The sequence below is a fragment of the Panthera onca genome, chromosome B4 (assembly GCF_046562875.1).
Source record: "Panthera onca isolate mPanOnc1 chromosome B4, mPanOnc1 haplotype 2, whole genome shotgun sequence".
NCBI classification, from domain to species: domain Eukaryota; kingdom Metazoa; phylum Chordata; class Mammalia; order Carnivora; family Felidae; genus Panthera; species Panthera onca.
The window spans coordinates 74,132,667-74,150,206 of NC_138345.1; the positions used below are offsets into that span (position 1 = coordinate 74,132,667).

Genomic DNA, 17,540 nt, shown 5'->3' on the forward strand with positions numbered 1-17,540 from the left:
TTTTCATATCACATTACAACTGTTACAAACATCTCAAAATACTATTTATGCTCACCACTATTTCAGATTTACAGTAGTAATTTAACCTGCTGTTTGTTTGTATGTGATCACAGAATCCCTGTTTATAAATGCTCCTATGACCTAACTGGCCAACTATCGGGCAACTCTGTCCCTAGCAGTCATTCAGATGCCAAAGAGCAAGGTCACGTGTTATCACACTGGGAACACAATCATCTGTGCACCTTTTTGGGTATTTCCTATCCACACTTATCAGTTCATCAGTATGTGGAAGAAGATGTCACAGATCACCCCAAACCTAAAGTTTCACATTACGTCTTTCAAAAACATTTTTAGCTTTAAATTTACCTGTATTTTTTTTTTAATTTTTTTTTTTTGACGTTTATTTATTTTTGAGACAGAGAGAGAGAGACAGAGCATGAACGGGGGAGGAGCAGAGAGAGAGACACAGAATCGGAAGCAGGCTCCAGGCTCTGAGCCATCAGCCCAGAGCCCGACGCGGGGCTCGAACTCACGGACCGTGAGATCGCGAGATCGTGACCTGAGCTGAAGTCGGACGCTTAACCGACTGAGCCACCCAGGCGCCCCAAATTTACCTGTATTTTTTTTAAAGTAGGCTCCATGCCCAGCATAGAACCTGAACTCACAGACCTGAGATCAAGACCTGAGCTGAGATCAAGAAGTCAGACGCTTCACCAACTGAGCCACCCCAGCACCCCGAATTCGCCTATGTTTTAAATGTAGTTTCTCATTTTGTTGTGGTATGTATATCACTGTATCACAAATTTTTAAAAACTGTTTCAATAAAATTGATTTCCTTTGTACTCTCAAATGTATAATTATACATGGAAAAATACTATTCTGAAGAAGGTTCCCCATGCAGCCAAAGGGGTCCATGGCACCAAGGTAACTACGAATCCCTATTTTAAGTATTTACATGGTTTTTTCTTAAATTCTGTCACTAGTGTATAAAATATTATCACAACAGATATAAAGAACCATGAGACACAGTTTCTGCCGTCAGATATTATCCTGATTGTCCAACTTGGAACCCCTGAGTACATCCCGAACAGTTGTTTAGTACCATAGGACCAAGTTTTAGCTGTATATATATAATCAATCAGCTTATCTCAATGGCAACAATTCTCTTTTGTGATGTATGGATATGCATATATAAAACACTTCCAGATAAAAATGTGCCCAAAAGGTTCTGAGGTTAAAATAATTTTTAGGGACACCTGGGTGGCTCAGTCAGTTAAGCGTCCGACTTCGGCTCAGGTCACGATCTCACAGCTTATGAGTTTGAGCCCTACATCGGGCTCTGTTACTGACAGCTCAGAACCTGAAGCCTGTGTCTCCCTCTCTCCCTGTCCCTCCCCACTCAAGCTGTCTCTCTCTCAATAAACATTAAAAAGATTTTTTTTAATAATTTTTAAATCATTAATTCAGAATAACACTCATGAAACAATTAATGTTAAATTGTGTAATGGCAGACTATTAAAAGTGGGACAATAGGGGCGCCTGGGTGGCTCAGTTGGTTGAGCATCCGACTTTGGCTCAGGTCATGATCTCACAGCTCATGAGTTCGAGCCCCGCGTCGGGCTCTGTGCTGAGAGCTCAGAGCCTGAAGCCTGCTTGGGATTCTGTGTCTCCCTCTCTCTCTGCCCCTAACCCACTTGCATTCTGTCTCTGTTTCTCTCAAAAATAAACAAACATTAAAAAAAACAAAAATAGTGGGAAAATAATAACAAGAGCTAATATTTACTGAATACATACTGATACTCAGTCTCTCTCTCTCTCTCATTTAAATTTAATGCTCAGCTGCTTCTGATTCTGTGTCTCCCTCTCTCTCTGCCCCTCCCCCACTCATGCACGCACGCGCGCTCTCTCTGTGAAAAATAAACATTAAAAAAAAATTTTTTTTTAATAAAAAATAAATTTAATGCTCAGGAGTAAATAAATTATATTTTATTTAATTGTCTATCTAATAAGCCAATTTATGGTAAATTTCATTTTCACCCTGAAAAGCATTAAGTACATCCAACACTTACTTCTGAATCTTCAGATAGGCCATTGCTCTGTTAGCCGGAAGAAGGGCATTACTGCCATCTGCTGCTATCCCCCGAGTGTAGCATTCAATTGCCCTTTCGTATTTCCCCTCTTTGAAAAATCCATTCCCCTATCATTTTGGAGAGAAATATAAAGAAGAACGAAAAAAAATGCCAAAAAGTTAGTTGAATTCAAATCTTAAGTAAACACTATGAGAATACTCAACAATATTATACCAGTAATTAAAGTATATTTTAATGTTAAAAATCTAGTCCATGATATATGCTTTAGAATGTTAGTTTAGGTGGTTTTTTGTAATGGCATTCTTCTCTTTTCAGAACTAAAAAGAAACATACACTACTATCCTACTTTGCAGCATTAACCATTATTCTACTAATTAAATGTTAAAGCTTAATTTAAAAACACATTGTAATATAGGCTTAAATATTATACTCTAGTTATACCAAAGGTTGCACAATAGAATTTCATAACCCAAGTAATTTTTGTGAAAGGACAGAGTACCAAAATTGTACAGTTCATTCTTTGGTAACATTAACATGTCTAAACACAGGATAAATTAAACCATATTAGAATGTGCATACCAGATTACCCTGTAACATTGATTTATAGGCTTATCACAATCAATAATCATTCCATAAGTATTTATTAAAAATCTTCTGTGGGTCCATGAAAAACTACAGATATATTAAATTAAATGTCAACGATTTCTAAACGAATTTATTAGAAACAGTCTAGTGTGAATTAGCGGAAAAAAAATTATATATAAGAATGAACTGTAACTTATTTCTACGCTAAATTTACATCTATATGTAAGTATGTTAAAATAATCAGAGTAATTTGCTCCCTAAACTATGTTTTTTTTTTTTAATTATGTACCAAGTCATCAATTACTCAAGTTTTGAATTATAAGCTCCAGAGGTTTTTAGTGTAATTTGCAACTCCTACTGAAGAATCTAAATATTAGAGAAGACAGAAACAAATGAACAAGAAACAAAGAGCAAATTCAACAAAACATATGTATGTTGAAATCCCTCTGGATTACCAGATCTTTCTGTGAAATGGCCTGCTGCTTATTCTGTTGCTGTTCAATTTGCTTTTTCTCTTCTTCAGTTGTCTTAATCATCGTATCAGCTCCCTTTGGGCATGAATTTTCTTTGGATGCTAAAGCCTAGGAGACACAGTAGTCCACTAAAATAAAACAAGTAATACAAGATGCATACATATTTCACTGTGAAATACTAAATTACTCAAATATATTAGAATTTCTACCATACTTCAAATTAATACTGAAATAATATCTTTCACTCTAATTCAAAATCTAATTCAAATTACAAAACAAAACAGATACATAATAAATTTAATACACATCTTATTCCAATTAAAATCACTAATGGTAGTTGTTCATTTATTTATCCAACAAATATTTACTGAAATTCTACACAGGCCAGGCACCATCCTAGAAACTATTTTCAAAAATAAACGGATAATCAAGACATCACCAAATTTCTCAAACTTCATATTCATAGTCATTACTTGACCTCAGACAAAATACAAAAATATATAACACAGTTCACAATTATAAGACAGTTGATATATTTATCAACAGATTTTATGTGCTATAAGTAATGGCAATATTTAAAAGCAGATTTTCCCCAATCATTGTCACTTTTTTCTCAAAGTTTCAATGCATGGCACAATAATTATGACTCTGATTCAACAGCAAAGTGAAAGGAATATGTAACTGTACAGTATAATTTGACAAAAAACTTTTTAAGTATTTTCTTACTGTTAAAAAATTAGTATTGTTTTTGCTAAGATATAAACTATAAAGACAGAACAACTTAAAACTAACAAAATCAAAGAAATATGCAAAAACTTAGTACAGAAATAAAAGCACAAGCCAAAAAGAAAAATTATGGGGATAAAGAAAAATAATTGTCATCTGGGAAAAAATAAAGCAGCAGGAGTTGAAAAACCTCCAGTGATTTTTTTTGAAGATTTTAAGTAATCTCTACACCAACAGTGAGGCTCAAACTCACAACCCCAAAATCAAGAGTCTTATACTCTATACCAAGTGGGCCAGTCAGGTGTCTCTCAGATGACTTTTTTTAAATGATGATTCCTAGGGATCCTGAAATACTATTCTACTTCCTCTAGCTTGCAAATTTGTTTAGTAAAACTGTACAGTACAAAGAATTAAAATTAGAAAAAGTCTATATTAAGTAATCTATGGTACAAAGACTATGCAAAAACCTTTACTTCATCAAATAAACGTTAAGTAATGCACTTAAATAACTATGTTTTACCTGATTAATTTTCCTGAGTTCATTCGTTGCTTCAAAGTTATTTGGTTCTAGTTCTAATACTTTTTCATAATCTAAGTAAATTTGAAGATAAAGAATATGTGAAAGACAAGATATTAAAAAATTCCATAGAACAATCATTTGCTACATGTGACAAACAGGCATGCATCCTACAGCAAAATTACGAGGAACCAAGAAATACTAACCAACAGGACGGTTACTGGACTATCTTCATTCTCCACCAAGACAAACAAAATCCTAACAGAATCCCTTGACAAATCACCCTCTTCCACCAGCCCCAGGGAGGACACTTACTATCATTAAGTTGTACATCTTAAAACCAGAAACACAGAATCCTATTAGATTATCAACTTTATTCAGATTTTATGATTTATAGTACACAAACTTATTTTATGGAGTAACAAAAGGCTTAGACTTTACAAATGAAGAAAAACATGTCACGGACTCTATGTGCCGTGCCTCTCTGCCTCACGATATCCAACAAGATGCTTTAATCCCTATTTTATGGTGGGAAAACTGAAAATCATAGGGGACCCACAACCTTCCCCTTGGTCACATAGCTAATACACAGTGGAGTAAGAATTTGAACCAAAGTCTGATTGGTGGCAAATAATGCATTCCTTCCCAAAGTAGCAAAAATGAGATTTCTTCAAATATAGAAATCTCTCTGAGGGTAGTAACTGTGATTACCTAGTATTCTTTGTATAGCATCTGTTAAATTAAACTATTAAAGAGTGTTTTAGATAATAATAAGATGAAAATATTAATACCTTTTTTGGCATCCTCTAACTTTTGCAAAGCAAATCGAGCAGCACCTCGTCTTGTATAAGCCTTGGTGTAACTTCTATTCAAGGCAATCGCTAAATTACAATCAGACTCAGCAACAGCAAATCTGCAATTTAAAAAAGTTGAAGTTAATAATATTCATTTGTCAAACCAAAACTTCAAAATTTGTTTCTGAAATCCCATCTTCTTTTATTTACTTAAGGCTACTGAAAAGCATTAATTCATGATGGTGAGATGTAAGTAACATTCCCTCTAAACGAAAAAGAATGCCCACTACCACTGCTTTCTGTCAGTATTATATTAGAGGTCCTGGCTAATGCAGTTTCACAAGAAAGAAATATACAGCTAAAAGACTGGAGAGGAACAAAACTCAGATGATGTGATGGTCTACCTAAAAAACTCAAAACAATCTGGAGACACTGTTAGTAATAATGAAAGTTTGCAAGGTGACTGCTTTACTAAAGATAAGCAACAACAACAAAAAAACAGAAATAAATCTAACAAAAGATATGTAAGACCCATATGCAGAACATTTGAAGACTGTCTTCAAAAACATTAAAGACTTAAGTGGAGATATATCATATTCATGATTTATACTAAGTCACAAAACCATAGCAATATAATTCTCTCCAAACTGATCTATAAATCCAAAGCAATTAGAATCAAAATACCTACAGAATTTTTCAAGGAGTTTGACAAGATGATTCCGGTATTTACACTGATAAGCAAAAGTCCAAGAATACCCAAGACATTCCCAAAAAATAATAAGGTAAGAATACATGTCCTATGCCAAATATGGAGACTTATTATAATGCTATAGCAATTAAAGGTAGTATGGAATGAGTTATACGGATAGGCAACAGATCAACTGGAGAACAGAATGATGAAAAAGAGAACCATGTGGAACACCTAGGTGGCTCAGTGGGTTGAGCTCAGTGGATTTCAGTTCATGGTCTCATGGTTTATGAGACTGAACTCCACATCAAGCTCTGTGCTGACAGTGCGGAGTCTGCTTGGCATTCTCTCTCTCCCTGCCCCTCCCTTGCCCTCTCTCGCTATCAAAATAAGTACATAAACATAAAAAAAAAAAAAAAGAAAGAAAAAGAGATCCATGCAAACTAAGCATACGACAAGGTGGCATTGCAGATCCATGGGGAAAGTGTGGATGTTCAATAAATAAGACTGACATGACTGAAATAGTCATATGAAAAGATACGAAATTAGACTTCTACCTTCAGCATACATAAAGACTTAAACATGAAAATTAAAACTTAAAAACTTTTAGAAGAAAATATAGAAGACTATTATGAGCTTAGCATGGGAAACTACTGTTGTAACAAATTATATTTTTTAAAGTGCTAACCTCTAAAAAAAAAACAATAAATTGAAATATATTAAAATTAAGAATTTCTGCTCATTGAGACTTCACAGAGAAAGAAAAAAAGCAAAGCTGCAGATTGGGGGGAAATAATTATTATAAACACTGAAGGATTAGTATCCCGAAAGAATTCTTAAAAATCAATAGAAAAACAGACTTACAGAAAAATGCCCAAAAGACAAAACAGGCATTTCACAGGGAAACAAAGGAATACAGGTGACAAATAAATATGTAAGATGTTCAACCTCATTAGCAGTTGTGGAAATGCAAATTAAGACCAAGGTGAATTACCATTTTGCACCCACTTGACTGAAAACAATTAAGAAGCCCGATTCTACCAGTGTTGGTAAAGACACGGAGCAAGCATCCACACACACTCCTAATGAGAACATAAACTTCTACAACTACCTTTGCATTACTTGTACAACTGGTCATCACCATGTAAGTAGAACGTATATATACATCCTGTGACCCAACCCCAAGAAACCTACAAAACTGTCAACATTATCACTGCTTTAAGGAAGGGAGAAAAGGGTGGTAGGGAGGGAGAGAGGGGGGGAAAGAGGGAGAAGAAAAGGAAAGAGTGAAAGAAAGGAGGCAACCAACAATCCAGCACCAGGAAAATGGATACAGGGAGGAAGCCCTGGTGGTGAAGAAAGATAAGAGAGAGGAGAGCACACCGGGAAATGCAAGGGGAGAACACTTCCCCAAAGCCACTGGTTTGGAAAACAAGGGACTAATTTTCTAGTTTCTGCAACCAGCAGGGCTCAAAGACAGGAGTTTTAGAGGTCATAGGGCAGGGCTAGGATAGAGCCCTGAAGGGCACCGCCCTACTCCTGGAGGGCAGGCAGGCAAACAACCCTGGGGCAGACAGTACAGTGATCTGAGGATCCCCTAAAATTGTTCCCTTTTCTTGGAGCACATCTATGAGAGGTGGCTTTCAAAAAAGGGCCTCTCCGGGGATGAAAGAACCATTTCCATCACCCCACACCTCTCAGCGTAGGCACAGAGACACTGACTGAGCGCAGCTAACCCAGACACTGGCTATTTAACCTGCTTTGCTCCAAATCCCATGACCCTGAGCTATAGCGATTGCCCTTCTTGGTCAAAACTGCATCCATCCCAGCACAGTGAGACCCTCCTCCAGAAGACCAGCGAGGGTCCCCACCAGACCAGGTCCCTAAAGTCTGGAGTTTTAAAAGTCAGCAGCCTTGGCTACAACAGAGCCCAAAGTGCACTGCACTGTTCCAGGCAGGCAACATGGAAAGAGCATGAAACCAGCAATCTGAAAACCACCTGGGATGCACAAGGGAAAATTATTTGCTCTTCTGGAATGCTTCCCTGAGAGCACAGAGACCCCTCTCCGAGGACAAAGGAGCTGGCTGACACCAGTTCCCTCCCCTACCACCCAGCATAAACCAACTTCAGTAAACAACACGGTGCCAACACTGGCTGCCCTACCTGCTCACACCAAGTCACACCCACCTGTGCTCCACTGGCACTGCTTTTCTCAGGCAAGAGTGCCTAAGTCGCAGAGCAGCAGGCCCCTTCCTCAGAAAGCCAGCAGAAACCTCTTCATGCACCACAGCTACTGGCCATAGAGTTCTGCAAAGCTCTGGTTCTAGTGGAAGTAGACTTAGGTCTCATTTAATAAGTGGACCAAAGCACACCTAGTTAAAACTCCCCATACTCTGGCTAATCCAAACACTGCCCACTGCAGGCAAGGAGAGTCTCTGCAGATGAATGACCTGAAAGACAGAGCAGCCAAAACCCAGCAGCAGAGTGCATGCAGCACACACCAGAGACACTTCCTGAAGCTCCACGCCTTGGACACTTATATGACCTCTTCTTCACAAAGCCATGACTCTCAGGAGCAGGAAACATAACAGGCTTTTCTAACACAGAGAAGAAGACAGAGACTCAGACAAAGTGCCAACATGGAGGAATTCATCCCAAAAGAAAGAACAAGAAAAGATCCTGAACAGAGATCTAATGGAAAAAAAGCATAAGTAATATGCCTGATGGAAAATTTAAAGCAACACTTAAAAGGATACTTGGTGGTCTTGAGAAAAGCATGAAAGACATCAGGGACAGCCGTACCACAGAGAAAAAAGAGCTAAAAAACAGTCAGAAATGAGAAATGCAATAACTGAGATTTGAAACAGACTGCATGTAATGACCACAACGATGGAAGAAGCAGAGGAACAAATAAGTGATACAGAAGATAGAATAATGGAAAATAATAAAGCTGAACAAAAGAGAAGAATTATGGATCACGAGAATACTAGGGAACTCAGTGATTCCATCAAATGTAGTAATATTTGTATCATAGGAGTCCCAGAAAGAAAGACAGAAAAGGGTGCAGAAGGTTTATTTGAGGAAATAATAATTGAAAACTTCCCTAATCTGGGAAAGGAAATAAACATCCAAATCCAGGAGGCACAGAGAACTCCAATCAAAATCAACAGAAGCAGACCAACATCAGACATATTGTAATTAAACTTGCAAAATACTGTGATAAAAAAAAAAAAAAATCCTAAAAGCAGCAAGACAAAAGAAGTCCCTAACTTACAAAGGAAGACCCATAAGGCCAAGCTGCAGATCTCTCCACAAAAACTTGGCAAGCCAGAAGGGAGTAGCATGATACATTCAACACTCTAAATAGGAAAAATATGCAGCCAAGAATACTCTATCCAGCAAGGCTGTCATTCAGAATAGGAGAGATAAAGAGTTTCCCAGACAAACAAAAACTAAAGGAGTTCGTGACCACTAAACCAGCCCCGCAAGAAATATTAAGGGGGACTCTTTGAGTGGGAAAAGACCAAAAACAACAAAGACTAGAAACGGATAGAGAAAATCTCCAGAAACAACAATAAAATAACACTAAACTCATATCTATCAAGAATTACTCTAAATGTAAATGGACCAAATGCTCCAATCAAAAGACGTGTCAGAATGGATAAAAAAAATAAGACCCATGTATATGCTATCTATAAGAGACTCAGCTGCAGACTGAAAATGAGGGGATGGAAAACCATCTATCATGCAAATGGAAGCCAAAAGAAAGCCAGAGTAGCAATATCAGACAAACTAGATTTTGCTTATTTTTTTTAAGTTTATTTATTCGAAAGAGAAAGTGCACGCGTGTGTGCAACCGGGCAAGGGACAGAGACAGAGAGGATTCCCAGGATCCCAAGCAGGCTTTGTGTAGCCAGAACTCACAAACCATGAGATCATAACCTGAGCCCAAATCAAGAATTGGGACACTTAACTGACTGAGCCACACAGGCACCCCCAGACAAACTAGATTTTAAACCAAAGACAAGAGAGGAAGAAGGGCACCATATCATAATAAGGGGACTATCCAACAAGATGATCTTAATTATAAATATTTATGCCCCCATATGAGAGCACCAGATATGTAAAACAATTAATATCAAACCTAAAGAAACTCATTGATAATAATACAGTAACAGTAGGAAAGAATATCCAATGGAAAAAAGACAGCCTCTTCTGGGCACCTGGGTGGCTCAGTTGGTTAAGCATCTGACTTCGGCTCAAGTCATGATCTCATGTATCGTGGGTTCGAGCCCCAACTGTGCTCCATGCTGACAGCTCAGAGCCTGGAGTCTGCTTCGGATTCTGTGTCCCCTCTCTCTCCCATGCTCATCCTCCCAAGCTCATCCTCTGTCTCTCTCCCACGTCTCAAAAATAAATAAACATTAAAAAAAAAAAAAATTTTTTTTTAAGCCTCTTTAACAAATCGTGTTGGGAAAACTGGATAGCAACATGCGGAATGAAACTGGACTACTTTCTTACACTATACACAAAAATAAACAAATTCAAAATGGATGAAAGACCTAAATGTGAGACAGGAAACCATTAAAATTCTAGAAGAGAACACAGGTAGCAACCTCTCTGACCTAAACCATAGCAACTTCTTACTACGCATGTCTCCTGAGGCAAGAGAAGCAAAAGCAAAAATGAACTACTGGGACTTCATCAAGATAAAAAGTTTCTGGGGGCCCCTAGGTAGCTCAGTTAGCTAAGCATCTGGCTATTGATTTTGGCTCAGGTCGTGATCTGGTGGTCATGGGATTGAGCCCTGTGATGAGCTCTGCACTGATAGGGCAGAGTCTGCTTGGGATTCTCTCTCTCCTTCTCTCTCTGCCCCTCCTCCACTTGTGCTCTCTCTCAAAATAAATATATAAACATTTAAAAAAATAGCTTCTTCACAGCAAAGGAAATAATCAATAAAACTAAAAGGCAATCTTCAGAATGGGAGAAGATATCTGTAAATGGCATATCTGATAAAGGTTTAGTTACCAAAATCTATACAGAACTGATCAAAAACACCCAAAACAACAAATAATCCAGCGAAGAAGTGGGCACAAGACATGCATAGTGATTTCTCCAAAGACGTACAGACGGCTAACAGACGCATGAAAAGATGCTCAACATCACTCATCATCAGGTAAATACAAATCAAAACTGCAATGAGGTATCACCTCACACCTGTCAGAATGGCTACAATTAACAACGCAGGAAACAACAGATGTTGGTAAGGATGTGGAGAACAGGGAACCCTTTTACCCTGTTGATGGGAAGGCACACTGGTACAGCCACTGTGGAAAACAGTATGGAGGGTCTTCAAAAAGTTAAAAAGAGGACTACCCTAAATTCCAGCAATTACACTACTAGAAATTTACCCAAAGCATTAAAAAATACTAAATACATGCACCCTGATGTTTATATCAACATTATCAATAGCCAAATTATGGAAAGAGCCCAAATGTCCATCAACTGATAAATGGATAAAGAAGATACGGTATCTATACACAACGGAATATTACTTAGCCATCAAAAAGAATGAAAGCTTGCCATTTGTGTCAACACAGAGGCAGCCAGAGAATATTATGCTAAATGAAGTCAGTCAGAGAAAGACAAATACCATATAATTTCACTCATATGTGGAATTTAGAAAACAAATCAAATGAACTGGGGTGGGAGGGAGAGAGACAAAGCAAGAAACAGACTCTTAACTTTCGTGAACAAACTGAGGGTTGCTGGACGGGAGGTGGGTTACGCTGGGGTGGGGGGATAGGTTAAGCAGATGATGGATATTAAGGAGTGCACTTGTAATGAGCATCAGGTGTTGTATTAAGTGACGAATCACTACATTCTATACCTGAAACTAACATTACACTGTATGTTAACTGGAATTTCAATGAAAACTTGGAAGAAAAAAAAAAATGAAGACCTCACCCCCATTTTCAAGGGAAGATGACAGTTATCTTTTTATGATGTATGGTTCCCAAATGCTACTCTGCATGCAAATGCCAAAATTTGGGACAAGTTTTTACCACTTTATGTTGAAAATCTGGAAAAGAAAGGCCATGTGGGAAATTTTTATAAAGCCAAATTGATTTCATTTAAAAGACTGCTCTAAGATTATGTCCTTAATACTGCCAAATGCTCTTTTGTTCAAGAAATTATAATGAAAGCAAATGATTGTAGGTTTGTTTTACTATGCTTAGTAATGAGAATAAAAAGTCAGTAACACTATTAAAAAAAAGAAGAAGAAATATGTGTCTGGAGTTTCTCTACGACTTTTCAAGGCTTAGTAACTCATGCCTTTTTATTTCTGAATATTATGTCATTGCCTGGGTGTATGAAAGATTCTTTTCTTCAATCAGTGTTGATACACACATAAAATATTCACACACATTATGGAAATCCCTTACTTTTTCAACCTAAAGTACGCTGACGCTCTGTTTGTTGGCAACACAGGATTATACGGATCAGCATCCATGCCTTTGGTGTAGCATTCAATTGCTTCATCATATTTTCCTTGTTTGAAGTATTTATTGCCCTGAAAAAGCATATGAGTCAGATACATACTGGCACAGAATTCCAGAGACATTTGCTTTCAATATTATGCATAGCTTTCTAACTCATTAGCTCTGTAATCAAGGTTAACAGTAAAGAAAACAGAATTAAGCAAAACGGTCTTTCAACAAATGCTGATAATTCACTATATAGTCATTGTATGGGCACAATCCAAAAGCCCTGGTAGAAAAATGAGTAACACACCTAGCATTATATACCTTTTACTGACAATAACCCACAGAAATGTAACAAAAGAAAGGCATCAAGATGAAGTTTAATCTGAAAAGAGTTCCATCTTTTTGAAAAGCAAAAGGCTTTTTGAAAAGCCTAGTTTTATAACAAGGCTTTTCCAAAGAGGGATGTTTAACATTCCAAAAAGTAACCAAAGATGGCCTGTGATATGGAGGAGTGGAATTTAATACTCATGTCATGCTGATTTTAAGTTACTTTTGTCTACTACAAAAAATCTTAAAACGACTCTCTGTACAGTCCATGCACTTTACATATAGTAATTCCCTTAATATTCATAATAACCCATTGAAATTTACTAATAATATTAATCTGATATTTACAGTTAAGAAAACTGAGGTACAAGCAATTTAAAGAACTTGTCACAGGATCTGAACCCATGTAATCTGGTTTCAGAGCATACGTTCCTAATCAACAAGCTCTACTCTCTCTTGATATGGGTACAGCCAATAAAAACTTAAAATTTGAATACCCCCCAAACTATGTTGAAGAAATAATGGGAGCCATGTGATTTTCTACATATCCTGCTTACATGAAGGAAACTAATGCTAACCTAAAGAATACCTTTTCTTTTAGAGTAAGAGCCTTTTGTGAATCTACATGAATCCCATCTTCTTCTGACTCTGATTCTTGAGACACAGAATCATGGGTACTCTCTTCTTTATCAAGCTCATCAAGGATGCTGTCCTGAAATTGTAAGTAGGAAAACTTAGTGTTCATAACTACATGACCATTAAAATAAAGAAGACATAAAAAAGAAAAAAAAAAAAAAAAAAAGGACACTCAATAGAACTTAGGTTGTTATCACCTAAAGATGTAAAGGTCTAAGGTTGCTTTCAACCCAAATAACCCCTCATGGTTAGGATTATATCCAGAGAAAAATGTACCCTTAGAAAACCAAGATCCAAACCACTTAAAGAATCTACCTTTGAACACATAAAGTAAGCTAAGTCAATAGGGTCCACAAAACACCCCTAAGTCACAAACTATTAGTAGTGAGGTATTAGCTTGACATAACCAAAGTTTGCAAATAACCCCAAATTAATATAATAAACAACCAATAGCCAAGAGAGTGTTTTTTACTAAAACGCTTTTTCCTTCCTTAATCTTAAAACATTAAAAACTGCTTGTAGAACACAATAACTCCTAATCTTCAAAAAACCTATGAGGTAAGTGTAGTTACCCATTTTTCACTGCAAGGAACCGAAACACAGAAGTTTGTTAACTCAACATCACTCAGCTAATAAGTGGTCAAGTCAGGATTTGAACCCAGGCAAATCTGACTCCTCTGTCCGCGGCTGTTGTATTGTTTCTCAGCGAATTCCAAAAATATAGCAGACTATCAAAGAAAATATGTATTATGCTAGTCCCGCAATTCCCAATCTCTTTGGGATCACACTTTCCTTTCATGGTAATAAATCATCTCATGAACCCCATCAATATATTTTAAATATATATGATAAAAGAATGGTTTTTACAAAGAGATTTTAAACTAGTAAGCATTAAAGAGTTCACTAAAGCTCATTTAAATATTTTTTAATGTTTTTATTTATTTTGGGGAGAGAGAGGCAGAGTGTGAGTGGGGGAGGGCAGAGAGAGAGAGAGGGAGAATCCAAAGCAGCCTCCAGCCTCTGAGCTGTCAGCGCAGAGCCCGACGCAGGGCTCCAACTCATGAATGGTGAGATCATGACCTGAGCCGAAGTCAGATGCTTAACCAACTAAGCCACCCAAGAACCCCCACTAAAGCTCATTTAAACAAAAACTTCAATTATGTAAACAAAATCGTTTTTGCATTTAACAAACAGCATACTATTTTATGTAAAAAAAAAAAAAAAAAAAAAGTATTGACAAATTAAAAAATAAAATCTATGCTTAGTTACACTGAATGAACATTAAGAGATAGACTGAAGCTTAGCTGTGTGTTAGCATGAAGATTCCAGAAATACCACCACCCTACCAACATTAACGAGACAAGATTATCCATTCCTGCTATGTTTATATGTGTATAATACCACCAGCAGCAGGACACTAAAGCAGGATGCTCAGATCTGAACTAGAGCGGATGGTAAGTAAACACCTATTATCTTGCATAGATACACTAAAATGACATCAAGCAATGCAGTACATCATGACAGCATTGACCACACAAAGCAGTTCAATCAGTATCTGCTGAATGAACAAACGTTTGTGTAGAAAGCACCTCTCTAGGTAATGATCTGAGATGATGCCTTTCAAGAAAAAGCATTGTAAGATACCACCTTATGAAAAGGAAAAGGCTACATAATGAGGGGTAAGGTCACGAAAAATGCAAAGTGGACTATATAATACTCAGCAGAGTAAAAGTCATGTTCAGAAAGTATCATTTCCCACAGTAATAAATTCAAGAGCTAAAACCATACTTCTCTTACATCAGGACAATACTGAAACAGATAGCAAACTATTTAATTAATAGTGCCAGCTCCATCTTGAGTCAATTAGCCTTGGTTTCATTAAGAAAAATACAACTAATTTGGAAAACCACTAAGCAGTATCTTCTAAAACTAAATGTGTATATAAAGTATGACCTGGCAAATTCCCCCCGGGTGCTTATATCCATCAAAAGACACATACAAGAATGTTCATAACAGGTTTGTTTATAATAGCAACCCAAATGTATGTCAACAGAAGAGTGGATACACAAATTGTGATATACTCTCACAATGGAATTCTGATCAGCAATGAAAAAAACAAATTACTGCTATTGACAATACGGATCAATGTCAGATAATGCTAGTACCGAAGCTAAAAAAAAAAGAGTGTATACTATATGATACATTTATATGAAATTCCATTAACTGGCAAAACTCATCTAAAATATTAGAGATCACAACAGCAGCTACCTTTGGGGGGCAATCAACTGAAAAGGGAGGTTTCTGAGATGCTGGAAATGTCTTCTATCTTGATGTGGATGGTGGTTTCTCAAGTATACATATGAGCAAAAATTCAGATTTTTGCACTTTACTGTATGTATAACCTCAAATAAAAATGTTAAACAGTAAAGTGCAAATAAAATAACAAACACAAAAATCACAAGAGTGGTTATCTATGGAAGTAGAGGGGGAGAAAAGAAGATGGGGTAGGAAAGGAGCACACTGGTAGCTTCAACAGGACTGAAAAATTCTCTGTAAGTTACATGGTGGGCTCACATATTCATTTTATTATTATGCTTTAGACCATATATCTTCACTTACTCTTTTGTATAAATCGACTATCACATTAACACTTTCAGAAAGACTAAAAAGGAATATATATTTCAGATCAATCAAACCAAATCAACCCTTAAGGTAGGTGAGAGTCTAGAATAAGGCTGACCAACAGATTGCCTTTCACAGGCTGACCTAATGATGGCTGCTTGAAGCACTACGTAGAGGGTTCGGAGGCAGAGTACTGGTGGTAATTTTCCAGTTATACCATGTGTTACGTGTGGGAGATGGGAGGCAAACAGATTTACCCTCATCTAGAAGGGTGAAGCCCATTCTCTGGGGATCAAGAGAGGCCTACTTTTATTGTCCCATAGCCACAGCCCCAAGACTAGACACTAAGGCATTCCCTTTCAGCCAGTATTAGGTCCCTCAGTCTATAAAAACATATAGCAGAGTCCTTCTTTTCTGGGAGTTATTACTATCTTAGAATTCTGGCTGTCTAGGGATTAGAGACGGTGGGGAGGAGGGATGTGGGTGCAAGTATTAATGGACAGCAAGAGAGATCTTTGTGGTGATGCAATAGTTTTGAGTTCTAAATGCCATGGTGGTTACCCAAGTGTTCGTGGGATAAAATGGCACAGAACTATACATACGTTGTACCGTATCGATTTCCTGGTTTTGATACTGCACTGTAGTTAAGGATGATATAACCACTGGGGTAAACTGGAAGAAGAGTACACTGGACCTCTACATATTATTTTTGCAAAAAGAGAAAAAAGGAAGGAAAAAAATAGGAAAAAAAGAAAAGAACACTGGCTGTTTTAGCCACTATACACTGAAAGAGGGCTGCAGGAGAAAAAAATAATGTAGCAAATTGAAGAGCACTATGAATGAATTTGTATCCACATAAAACAATCCAAATGGCAAAAACAGGCATAAGAACTTTATTTTTCATTTAACCCATGACTCTTAGCTAACTCTGAGATAATTTTATTCAAATACTAAGAAGCACAGGAGTAGATTAACTTACCACATCAAGTTTTGCCCATGCTTCATAATCATAAGATTTTATCCTGTTTTTTGTGTTTTCATCTTTGGTTTTTTTAGAAGACTCTTTAGGTTTGCCTTTCTTCTTTTTCCTAAAATTCCCATTTCGAATAGGAGGTAAATTCTAGGGACAGGGGAAAAAAACACACACAATGTTTTAAGCCCTGCTCTATTAATTACATTTTTGTGTAACTAGCAATGTTTAAAATTCTCACTAAATTATACCTTCAAGTAGGAAGTACTTTTTATTTTTTAAGTATGTAAAAATATCAATTTACCATCTTCACTTACGATAATTCATGCCTGAAATGTTAAATTCATTCTCTGACAAATGTTGAGCATTGTTTAGTCACAAGAAAAGTTAGTATCTAGAAAGTTTCATTATACATTTAATTTGCAATCCTAAATGCACACTTCCAAACCTGCCTGCTCTTCGGCCTTACTATAATGAATTAGCAGTAGTACAACAGCAAACTGAACTGCCTCCACATCATTAGTATGAAAAAGCTATCCATATTTAAATGCACACTCTTAAGAAAAACGTTTGGTTGTACCATCTACATTATATGCTAATACTGTATGTTAATATATCATGAA

At 36.8% G+C, this 17,540-nt stretch overlaps 1 protein-coding gene across 1 annotated transcript in view; it reads right to left on the minus strand.

Annotated features, from left to right (window-relative positions):
• The window catches only part of RPAP3 (RNA polymerase II associated protein 3), a 40,291-nt gene that overhangs the window by 19,033 nt on the left and 3,718 nt on the right, over positions 1–17,540 (minus strand). Inside the window, exons 3-9 of the mRNA XM_060657848.3 lie at positions 16,927–17,067; positions 13,279–13,401; positions 12,321–12,448; positions 5,183–5,304; positions 4,395–4,465; positions 3,131–3,256; positions 2,070–2,197 (exon numbers count right to left, since the gene is read on the minus strand). Coding sequence (XP_060513831.3) covers positions 2,070–2,197; positions 3,131–3,256; positions 4,395–4,465; positions 5,183–5,304; positions 12,321–12,448; positions 13,279–13,401; positions 16,927–17,067 — 839 coding nt within the window. The remainder of the gene's footprint in view (positions 1–2,069; positions 2,198–3,130; positions 3,257–4,394; positions 4,466–5,182; positions 5,305–12,320; positions 12,449–13,278; positions 13,402–16,926; positions 17,068–17,540) is intronic.